At 37.8% G+C, this 12,188-nt stretch overlaps 2 protein-coding genes across 2 annotated transcripts in view; both read right to left on the bottom strand.

The window, feature by feature from the left end:
• The window catches only part of LOC112007143 (esterase), a 7,067-nt gene extending 5,457 nt beyond the window's left edge, over nt 1–1,610 (bottom strand). The window contains exon 1 of the mRNA XM_024039443.2: nt 1,202–1,610. Coding sequence (XP_023895211.1) covers nt 1,202–1,460 — 259 coding nt within the window. The 5' untranslated portion in view covers nt 1,461–1,610. The remainder of the gene's footprint in view (nt 1–1,201) is intronic.
• Nucleotides 1,611–9,022: 7,412 nt separating this feature from the next.
• Nucleotides 9,023–11,920, bottom strand: LOC112007144 (uncharacterized protein At4g08330, chloroplastic). Its single transcript, XM_024039444.2, has 2 exons — nt 11,483–11,920; nt 9,023–9,697 (listed from the first exon to the last, which is right to left on the bottom strand). The coding sequence occupies exons 1-2, from the start codon at nt 11,590–11,592 to the stop codon at nt 9,301–9,303; spliced, it is 507 nt and encodes a 168-aa protein (XP_023895212.2). The 5' UTR covers nt 11,593–11,920; the 3' UTR covers nt 9,023–9,300.
• Nucleotides 11,921–12,188: the final 268 nt, after the last annotated feature.

Genomic DNA, 12,188 nt, shown 5'->3' with positions numbered 1-12,188 from the left:
GTTTCGGAGGTTAATTTTATAGTTTTGAGGTCTTTTATATTATTTTTGATATTTTTTGGTGGTCACTTTTTTATGTTTAGGGGTATTTTGGTATTTTTTGGTTTAGGGTATTTTTGGTCAATTTTTAGTTCGGTGGTATAGATTATTTGGTCATTCTATAGGTTTAGGGGTATTTGGTCATTTTTACGTTTAGGGGTATTTTAGTCATTTTTAGGTTTTGGGGGGTATTTTTGGTCATTTTGAGGTTTAGGGGGGTATTTAAGCCCATTTTTATGTTTCAGGGGTATTTTGGTCATTTTTTAGGTTTAGAGGTATTTTGGTCAATTTCTAGGTTTTAAGGGGTATTTTGGTCATTTTTTAAGTTTTGGGGGTATTTTGGTCTTTTTCTGGTTTTAGGAGTATTTTGGCCATTTTAGGTTTAGGGGGTTTTTTGGTTTTTTTTAAGGCTTAGGGGGGTATTTTGGTCATTTTTAGTGGTTTTTGGGTATTTTAGAGTTGGGTGATTTGTAAAAATGATACTTAGATCATAATTTGATCTAATTGGTTACCCAGTTAAAACCAAATAAACGTTAATGTTAATTAGGTTAATACCCATTTAACCCAATTAATAATTGGGTGAATTTAGATCTTATTTAAGTGGGTGGGTTTGAGCAGGCAAATAGGTTTAGGCTGATTTTGCCGTGCCGCCCCTATTTTTTATAAGAAAAGAAAAATGCAACTGATTTATTTTACAATCTTTTATATTTTTAATAAAAGTAGTATTAAAACTTTTCTAAAATAACATATTAACAAATACCTTAACAACATCTATTAACAATAACCATATATAACCCAAGATTCTACCTTGGCGCTTTGGTGTTCTATCATTTTCATGTGGATAAAGCGGGACAATCAATGAGAAAATGAGTGTCTATGGATATCCATGGGCCTACCGCCTACTTAGTAGTGCAAACTCTATCTATATACTATGTTTTTTATTTGACCAATTTTCTTTTTAATTGGGCAATATTTAACAGAACAAAACGCAATACTTTCTATCATTAACAGTAACACTGACATCGATAACTAAACGACCTCATTTACTCAACTTTTGCATATAAAGAAAGGATAAGGTTTTTATGCAACAGTAACTATGAGAATCTAATTCCAAAATTCTGAGTTTATAAGACTAAAATCTACTAAAAAGAAACGAGGTACATACCCATGAAATCGATCATGAGCCGGCCATCGGAGGCCCTTCCAGCAGGTTTGTGAAAATAGGTCTCCCCATAAGGAGGTGTTATTGTTATAAGGGAAGCAGACAATCCACCGGTGTCAGAATTTGAGTCACCAAAGTTAAAAATTGCTGGAAAGTTGCATCTTTTCAAACCAAACACAGGATTCACTGTGGAAGCAAACAACAAAAGCATACAAAAGAATGGGTGAGAAATTGTGAACTTGAGAATGGTAGGAGACTCCATATTGGATAAAGAAAGAAAGACGCAAATAATATTGAAACCAAGAACGAAAGTTTGATGTTTATATATATTGCAAGGGAAAGTGCACTACCCTCTCCTATATGGCTATATCTATTCCTGGTTGTCAAAGGCCTAGACTACGCGTTCAACTTTGAATTCTGGTGATGATGAATATTATGTAACTTAAGACTAGTTTAAAATACTAGAAAGTCTATCCAATAAGTCCATATCTGTCGGTTCATGTTTATTTTGAAGTAAGTAGAGACATCTTTATGTGCCTGGACAGAATCTTTGGCTTATAAATCATCTGAATCTGATAAAAGTTACAAAAGTTTGAACATTTGTTTTGGTCGTGATTGGAACTTTACCACCCAACAAACAAGATTTGATTGACACAAGCTAGGATGTTTGACCAGAAAGCGAAGTGAAATAACCAGAAACGGGTGGTGGAAATAATTCCAAATCAAATTATATAAATTCTTGTGTGCCGATAACTATTCAATTTCAAACCCAAAGACTTGGGTAGAGTTCCGTGTTTGGGGTTCCAACGTACAAAAATTTAAGAGATGAAACCATTGACTACTTGTATCATACAGATAATCCCTACGAATTTGGTGCACGCTTAACATCACCATTAAAAATCATGTCAATTTGCAATCAAATTTTTTGTGAAGAAATCTTTAATAGAAAATTGTGGTCTTATATAAAATTTACTCAACTAGTAAAAATTGATGTCCTTAAAAAAACAAGGATTTTGACTCAAAGCAGGAAAGGAGAGAAGGATAGTAAAAAAAAAAAACAGAATACTATTTAGTATTTGGTGCTTTTTCACCGTAATTTTTTAAAGGTTCATATTTATAGGTCTAATTAAATATCATATCAAGTACAAAATATCCCCTGCAAGCAATTAGGTTCTTAATTAATTGTTTTCCAAAGTGTGATTTGCTTTACATAGGTTATGCATGTGGCGGAAATGAGCTGCTCAACCTGTCACATGCATAGTATAATATTTTTTTTGATAAGTAATTAAGATGTATATTCAAAAATACTTCCTCATGCAGAAAAACATAAGCCATAGGTAAAAAGTACAAAAAATGATGATAAAAAACAGAAAGAAAAGATATTAATTACAAAGAAGGGAGCTAAAGAACATAGGGAGAGAATCACTAGAGGTGAGTCCTCAAGCACTAGACCAATCAAAAAGAGAGCCATTGAAAGAAGCCAATAGCTGATCATTGGAACTATCCATATCCTCAAACGTCCTCCAATTTTGCTCCCTCCACAAACACCACATTAAGCATAGTGGAGCTAAATTCCAAATACTAGACGAATGCTTCCCAAGCCAATCCCACCAACCAAAGAAAGTATTTGTAACTGATCTTGGCAAGACCCAAGAAATTCCAAAAGATCTAAACACCAAACTCCACAACCGGTAAGCCTTACCATAATGCAGTAACAAATGATCCACCGTTTCACCATTACAACAACACATAATGCACCAGTCAACAAAGTCCATCCCTTTATCCCTCAAATTGTCACCTGTAAGGATTTTATTCCATACAGCAGTCCACGCAAAGAATGACACACACCAAGGGGCCTTAACCTTCCAAACACTTTTCCAAGGAAATATGATGGGCACGGGTCCTCTTAACTTATTATAAAATGACCGGATATCAAAATTCTCATTCTTCGTCAACTTTCATCGCATACAGTCTCCATTCTCAATTGGAAGTAAATTAGAGCCCAAAGTACGAAGAAATGCATCCACATGACCCATTTCCCAATCATTTGGTCTCCGAATAAAACAAACATCCCAACTTCTCCGTTCCTCTATCCCCAACCCTTCAAGAGAAGAGGCCACTGATGCCCCTTTATTGGAGGCAATCCAATACACAACCAAATAGGCCAATTTAAGTGGAGAATCCCCACACCATTAATCTATCCAAACCTTCACTCTATCCCCCACCCCTACCTCAAACTGAATATTTTTACTAAAAGCTTCCCAACCCATTCGGATAATTCTCCACAAACCACACCCATGTACCCCTCTATCTAGCTTGGAAGTCTGACCCCCCCCCCCCCATTCTTCCCCAAACTTTAGAGCTACTACCCTTCTCCAAAGTCTTGTCTCTTCAACCCCAAACCGCCATAACTATTTTCCTAGTAAGGCTTTATTGAAAGTAGTTAATTACCTTACTCCTAACCCACCATTTTCCAAAGGTGCACACACCTTATCCTAGCCCACCAAATGTGTCTTGGAATCCCTCCACAAAAAATCCCTTTGTAACCTCTCAATCTTATTGGCGACATGCATAGGGATTGTAAAAAGAGATAAAATGTAAGTCAGAAGACTAAATAATGTACTCTTAAGCAATGTCAGTTTTCCACCTTTTGACAAATACATCTTCTTCCAACCAGCCAACTTACGCTCAATTTTCTCCAATATAGGATTCCAAATAGTAGGGGACTTGTGGGATGCCCCTAGTGGCATACCAAGATAGGTTATAGGCAAAAACCCAATCTAGCAACCCAAGATCTCTGCCAAGACATGAATATTAGGAACCTCCCCAATGGGAACCATCTCACTCTTCAAAGCATTAACCTTTAAACCTGTCACAGCTTGGAAACAAAGAAGGAGCATTCAAACATGAAGAATCTGCTCCTCATCGACATCACAAAATAGAATCGTGTCATCCGTAAACAAAAAATGTGAGACACATACCCCTTCACCCCTTCTACCATCTGCCCTGAAACCTCGAAGTAAACTAGCAGCTTTAACTCTTTTCATCATCTTACAAAAAACCTTCATTATAACCAGAAACAACAAAGGAGATAGCGGGTCCCCTCGTCTCAATCCCCTCAAGCTCCCAAAAAAGTCAACTGGAGCCCCATTGACCAAAACAGAGAACTGGACTGTGGATATACATGTACAGATCCACCTACAGCACCTCACCCTAAATCCCTTTCTCTTCAACAAATCTAGAAGAACCTCCCAATTCACATGATCATAGGCTTTCTCAATGTCCAGCTTACAAATAACCCCCAGAATCTTACTTTTCACCCTACTATCCACACACTCATTAGTAATAAGAACAAAATCAATTATCTGTCTACCACCCACAAAACTGTTCTGAGACTCAAATATCAACTGATCCAAAACCTCTTTCAAGCGGTTTGCCAAAACCTTAGCCAAGATCTTGTAGACACTCACCACCAAGCTGATAGGTCTAAAATCTCGGATATTAGAGGCACCATTCTTCTTAGGGATTAGGGCTATGAAAGTTGCATTAAGAGATTTTTCAAACTTGCTATATTGATAAAACTCTTCAAACACAACTAAAACATCTTTTTCCACAACTACCCAACAACGGTGATAGAAGGCCATAGAAAAACCATCAAAACCTAAAGCTTTATCTCCTTCCAATTCTTTAACAACATGAAGAATCTCCTCCTTTTCAAACTTCCTTTCAAGCCAGTCCCTCTCCAACCCTTCAATCTAATCAAACTCCAAACCTTCCACAAAAGGCCTTCACTCCTCTGTCTCCTTGTACAAGTTTTTATAAAATTGTACTACTTGGTCCGTCATCTCTGATTCATCCTCATAAATAACCCCATCCACCTCTAGCATACTAATATGATTATACCTTCTCCAGGAGTTAGCCACCTTATGGAAGAATTTGGTATTATTATCTCCTTCCTTGATGCAAAGCATCCTCGATTTCTATCTCCACGAAACTTCTTCCAAAGAAAGAAGGTTTTGTATTTGGGATCTCATCACAGCCCTCTCATCTATCTCTCCTTCAGAAAAGCCAAACTCCCCTTCCTTAGCATCCAATAATTTCAAGGCCTCCAACAACTCTTTCTTCTGACGACCTACATTTTCGAACTCACTACGGTTCCACTGAATAATGTCTCCTTTCAAAGCCTTCAACTTCTTGGCAAGCACAAAACTGGGAGTACCTGAGAAAGAATATTGATTCCACCACAAATGAAACCTATTTGTGAACCCATCTATCTTTAACCACATGTTCTCAAACCTAAAAGGTCTTTTCCCCCTCAATATCCTCCCTGCCTCCACTAATATGGGGAAATGGTCTGAGATAGGATGAGGTCGCTAGATCACATCCAGATAGACCAAGTATAACCCCCTCCTCCCAATGGCAAGTCAATCAGATTAAGCTCTTCAATGAACTCAGAAAAATTCTCCATAGCCAGAATAAGGCTCTATCCCCCTAACCGTTCACTTGGGAAAAGAACAACATTGAAGTCCCCTATGTAACACCATGGAACATCCCAAAGTTGTTGAATTCTAATCAACTCATCCCCCATCTGCCCCCTTAAGTTATTATCATTTGGGCCACAAACCCTAGAACAAGCCCAAATAAAACCTTCCCCCACACCCTGCCACAGAACCAAAACGGAAAAGTAACCCACCATTACCTCCAACTTTTCTAAAGCCCTCTTATCCCACATCATCAAAACTCCACCAACTGTCTGTTCCACATCCAAAGCCACCTAGTCAACATAAGGACAATTCCACAAACTGCAAACCAACTATCTATCCATACTAGCAAGCTTAGTTTCTTAAAGGCAAACTACATCACAATTCCACTCTTGTAGTAAATTTCTAACCACCAGACATTTCTGTGAATCATTCAATCCTCGGACATTCCAAGACACCATTTTCAACTTCATTACAACTATTAACTCCCTACTGCAATCGAAATATTGCAATCAAAAAAGACTATCTACCGCCATAATTAACCGAGGAAATCAAATTCCTTAACTCCCTCTTCCCTTTGTCCTTGGACACAGCTTTCCGGTGGGCTGCATCTTTTCAGTTTAGCAGATTGGCAGCCTCAATCTCCCTCTCAAGCCCTTGTAAAAGTTTAATACACTTCTTCTCATGTCGACCTAGAGAAAGCCCCATCATTTTACTAAAACCAGGGAGTCTATGTTTCACCCAATTAGAAATATTCAAAGTATTTTCAAGCTCCAAGACCTCATTACCACTATTCAACTCAGCCGGCACAGCCAACCCCAGAGGAGTGATAGTCATCAAAGGGGAAGGACTATCCATATCACCTAAACCCGCATCTGCACTAACCACTTCTCTCTCCGTCAAAACTCTCGCCTCAGGATAACCGCAATCTGCTGATACCACTAATTGGTCAGCCTGATGGGGAGTCTCTATCCCTTGAGCAACCCTTGCAAAATCAACCCAACCCTCTTCATCTCCACCCTAAACACCCAACTCTGCTATCCTAACTCTCGATAAACTCATAAACAAATTGGACAAAAAAAGACCCATTGACACCCTATCACTCTCTATTTCTACCTTACCCATTGACACCCTATCACTCATCATCGTCACCAATGAGTGAGTTTGCACTGTATTGGCCTTACCCGGTGTCATTGGTGACTCCTCAACGTGAAACCCACTAAAAACAAAGCCATCGACCTCCCTCGCAAGCTCCACAAGTCGACCCAACACCTCAGTATGAGAAACAGAGATATCATGACTTGTTTTGGAGTTTGCCACCATTATTGGCTCGTGGGCTTCATGTGTAAGGCTAACCATAAGCTCGGTTGGAGGAACAGACATTGTATTTGTCCTCGTGGTGTGGAATAGAGCTAGATCGACCCTATCTAGTGTCGCCAGTGAGTCCCCAGCGTGAAACCCGTCGGAAAAAGGACCACGGTTCACCACCGTTGCCTTCGCAAGACAAAAGTTTATCACGGATTGACCCACCAGGCTCATCACCGACTTCGAGGCATGTTGTCTCGCTGTGCCGGCCATTACCGGTGGCGTTGGTGACTCCTCAACGAGAAAAACATCAGCGCCTTTGACGTTTGGAGCATCCGAGGCTGGGTGAGGTGCTTTGGACATCACCAAAGCATAGGCTTCCTTATTTAAAAGTCTCAGGTCACCCACAGATGGGCTTACACCCTCTTTCAACCCCAACCTAGATGGGCCAATGGGCTCTGGAAAAGGGATCATTAGAAGGCCCACATGAGAACCATCTTGCTCTAAGCCCACCTCATGTTTATGAACCCGTGAAACACTAGAAGAACCCAACACGTGATCCCTCTAACCCCTTGAAACCCAAATAGAACTCCTCAGACCACCTTTTTTCCATGCCACACTCCTTTTCCTTCCCCATTCACTTCTACAGTCAAGCTTTTTCCTGTCCATTCTAACTTCCTCAGTTCACATTTTTTTCCATAAACATGTTCAGTCCAATTTGATTTGAAATTCAACGAAGATCTCCTTTTATTTCCTACCAGATATATCTTTCCAAAATTAAAGTCCTCTGTACTGCGCCGAGAACCCACTTCTATACCTCTAAAGTCGCTGAACCTGGTAAGCTCACTGCCGTTTTGCTCAGCAAGTTTTGCTTCTCCCCTTTATTATCCCCTAACAGCCATTTCCCTTTATCATGGGTGCTTAACCGATAAGGTTGATTTCTGCCCCTTACCTGTACCTGATGCCCACGCACCGTGTTGGCAAAAGATTTAAAAGGTTGAACGCCTGATCTATCCATATGAAGCTGAGCCACAAATTGCCCAGTCCCACCATTCACATAGTATTCAGGTTTCAATATCTTCCTTAACTCTAACCTAAAAACCCTCCATCCATTATTTGCTCTGCCTATTGGAATAATAATGGACCTCCTAGACCTGCCAACTTTAAATTCAGTCAACAGTAGAAACAAGTCAAAAGAATTGGAGCTCCGTTGGAGGGTGTAGGCTAAATCACCTTCCCTAAAAGTATAAAAATACTTTGGACTGACCCCAACGACAATCTGTTCTATACTCTTTATCAACCATTGTGCCACATTCTTACCCATGAAGACCGACTTCATGAAGTACCTACTCTGCTCAAAAATCCTTAAAGAAAAATACCATCCCCCTTTCTCTACCACCAGTTGAAAAAGTTTGGATTCAATAAAAAAAAACTACAAACACCACCCATAGTAAATGACAAATCACTAAGACCACAATATGAGAAGACATAACTTCAGCACCTAACCCTTAAGTCTTATGCATCAGTATTGTAGAGGATACTATTCGCAGGGTGCCAACAAGAGGTGTAATGAGAAATCTATGGATCACCTTCTTATTTTTTGACCATTAGCACATTCTCTGTGGGTGCATATTCTTCAATTGTTTGGGATTCATTGAGTCATGCCAGGTTTTGTTGCTGACTTATTATTTTGTTGGCAGCAATGGTTTGGGAAACATAATTCCGATATTTGGAATTTGGTTTCAAGCTTTTTTATGTGGATTATTTGGACAGAATGTAATGGGCATTCTTTTTAGCATAGTATAATATATGCACATTATATTATATGTTAGGTTATAAATTGACATCAATTAATTAATTCAATTACCAAGTTAATTGATTAGGTCAAATTATATGTAAATTATCCAAGATTTCTCACGTGATTTCAACTGCGGGGCTAAAACCAAAGCTAATGTTCCTCTAATTTTCACGTCCCACGTGCACACATGTACAGACAAACACCAATAATACTGATGCCCCAGCAAACTCAAATCAATCATTCAACCTCTGGAAAATATCACACCACTTTCTTAATTTAGCTGTAGAAAAGTTTTTACACAAAATTTTCTCAACCAAAACCCCTTTCAGTTCAAACAACAATTTTCTTATAAAACAGTTTTGGAAACTGTTATGTACAAGTAACAACATAGATAAGAAAGGCAAAACACCAACCAAATACAGAAGGAAGACACCTTTAGATGAATTCTTGCCTTTTTGGTGTTGCAGATGTTTCCTTGATGGGAAAAAGAGCATATAAAACAAGCTTGCTTGAGTACATCACGTGTAAATTTGAGTGGCAGATTCCTCAGAAGATGAGGGCTGTAAGGCTCGGATTTTAACATTATATTTTCTACAACTTGAGACTTCATTGCCTGAGGAAGAATCTGATACATCTGATACAAGTCGCTGGGATGACGTAAAATCATTGTAAGCAATTCCAATATCGTTACCACACTTGCGGCAAAGAAGTTTGGTTCTCCGACGGAACAAGCCCCAAGAGTTCTTAGAAAAGTAGGGTATACACTGGATTTCATCAACCTGAGTAAATCTGCTCTCATCAATGTTAAAGAAAGAAATGATCCCTCTCTTTATAGATTTTCCATATTTAGAACCAATGGTTGAGGTGTTCCGATTGCAAGAGCTTAGGTTTAGCTCATACCCACAAGAACCACAGCTGCATAAAAGTGACTGTATTGTCATGACATGTAAAAAGAAGCATCTATTTTTATAAGGTGAGAAGCATCTTTACATTTATTTTGCATATACAACCAATAAAACAAAGACAAAAGACACCAAAAACCACAGGAAAATCAACAGAGGCCTTTTTATCATAAATTAAGTGTTATTAAAAATAAGGTGATCAAAAATTCAAAAACTGATCAAACCTGCAGAATTTCATAGAGACAATAGATAAAGGTACCATAACCCCAGGAAAAGTGATATTTATTTTGTAAGATAGGTCAATTGTATTACTAGAAATCTCCCTAAAATGTTTATTCTATTTGTCTTTTTTTCTTTTTCCAAGTAGTAGTGACAAAAGTGAGTGATTAAGTGGATATAATATGATGCTATCCAACATGACGAATCAATTATGTTAACTCTCAATTCTCACACACCCAAGATCCTAACAAGTGGTGTAGGCCTCAAGATTTTGATCCTAATGAAACTTCTTGGAGAATAAGGTGGAGCTGTCACGACCTCCATAAATTCATTACTAAAAAGAGTTTTCTTTGAGAAAAAGAAAATATTTTCCTTTTGTGAAAAAAGTAGCTTGGTTTTCCTTAAAATTTGGCTCAAACTCCTGTTTCAGTGACTTCAACATAAGTTGGTCTTCTTCTTTATAAGGGTAGTGTTATAGTTCTTATGAGGCTTAAAGATGCATGCATTAGCATCAGATGTTTGTGTTTGGAAGCTGAAAGTCAAAAGATGCCTAGGGATAAGATTTTTTCTTTTTAGATACATTTTAAGTGGGAAGGAGAAATTCAAACTAGAGACATCTCCGTTGGAAACACCAAGAAATCCTATTTGGCCTAAATGCCTATGGTGAGTAGATTGTGAGTTAAGAATTTGTTGATTCATGTTGGTGAGGGTTTATGTTTGAGCTTGTGAAGCTCTATGAGTACAATTTCTGAGGATTGATCAAGGGTTTTAATTTTTAATTCATATCGTTGATAATGGATTTCGGTATAAATTTTTAATTTTATTATTTATGTGGTGTATTTCTGTTACATCAATTGAGAACACCTAATTTCAATAAAAACGAATAAAAGGCATTCAAATGCAATAACCAAATATATTTCTTAGCCCTTTCCCTCTCCCTTTTGTGTGTGTTTGTTTCTCAAAATATATATATATATATATATTTCTTAGCATCCTACCGTAGTAATGGTAGAAAATCACAGCAGTGTCTATGATCAAATTCAGCGCAATTTTACAAAAGATAGATGTCACCTCACCTCACCTCACCTCACCTGATGAAAAGTCAGTTTCAACAACAGAGGTTTTTCGTTTTCCATTTTGTTAAATAGTAACCAATCAAACAAGTTTGTAATCTACACAAAATAGGCTCAATTTATATATCCTCCTAACTAGAAGACCATGTAAGACAAATTATCAGTAACTGATTAGAAAGCCAAAATCCTACTCATCAAAATTAAGATTTATCTAAAACTTTCTAATTAAAGAAGACAAGTATCCAAGTGAGTGGTCAATACTCAAATCTATCTGTAACTGTAATCCCCTAACTACTTTTTTTCCCATTCCAAAGATTAAAATTTTTTTACTTCATTATTTCGCTAAAATTCTATATTCAAATTTCTAAAACATTTATCGCAAACCCAAATGGGAAAAGATAATACGCGATTCCAAACAAACCCACATAATCAAATTTTCAAAATTTCCAATTATTATAGAAATCAGAGGCAATTCTCAGTGAGAGAGAGAGAGATGTGGGACCTACCTGTAAGCAACATCTTGATCTCTACGAGAGGAAGAACGAGAAGAAAAGGAGTTTTGGTGATGGCCGTTGAGATATCCATCACTGACAGTCACAGACATGGATTTGTCCATTTCAGATAAGTGAGAGAAACCAACGGCTCTGATCGTGGCTGTGACGGTGACGGTGACGGAGAGAGCTAGATACGAGGGATGACCCACTTTGGTAAGGTACGTTTTTTTAATCACAGAGAGAGATAAAGGCTTCTTAACCGTTAGATTGTGTGACTTTAACACCCCAAACTCGCAAGAAAAACGAAACGGTTTCGAGAGAGAGAGAAGCAGAAGAGAGTGAAGAAGAAAGGAGCGTAGTGGAATCAAATGAAAAAGGTTAGAGCTTTGAGTAGATGTGTGATGGGGTTGGCCCCTTTCCGTGTCTCCTTTTTTGTCATTTTACTCAGACGTGCTCTACACTCTAATAGACTTTTGATTTTAGAAGAAGACCCAACTAGAGATAAAGAGGTTTTTTTTTTTTTTTTTTTTTTTTTTTTTTAAGAAATGGGAGATACGAGGTTTTGAATTTTGATTATAATTTAGGATAAAACTTAATTAAAATAGATTAGGTTTTTTTTAATTAAGCTTGCAATGACAAATAACAATTTACCTGTGCATGTTTAACTCAAAAAGCAATTTCTAAATACAAAGAAATTCAATGCACCAAATCTCATCAA

This window comes from Quercus suber, unplaced genomic scaffold (assembly GCF_002906115.3).
Source record: "Quercus suber isolate HL8 unplaced genomic scaffold, Cork oak 2.0 scaffold_153, whole genome shotgun sequence".
Lineage (NCBI taxonomy): Eukaryota > Viridiplantae > Streptophyta > Magnoliopsida > Fagales > Fagaceae > Quercus > Quercus suber.
This window is presented reverse-complemented; position numbering and strand designations above follow the sequence as displayed.

Bases quoted from the DNA above. Each gene is read 5' to 3' on its own strand.
- LOC112007144 (XM_024039444.2), bottom strand. From the start codon at position 11,592: ATGGACAAATCCATGTCTGTGACTGTCAGTGATGGATATCTCAACGGC. The intron at 9,698-11,482 runs GTAGGTCCCACA...ACTTTTATGCAG, and splicing joins GATCAAGATGTTGCTTACAG to CTGTGGTTCTTGTGGGTATG.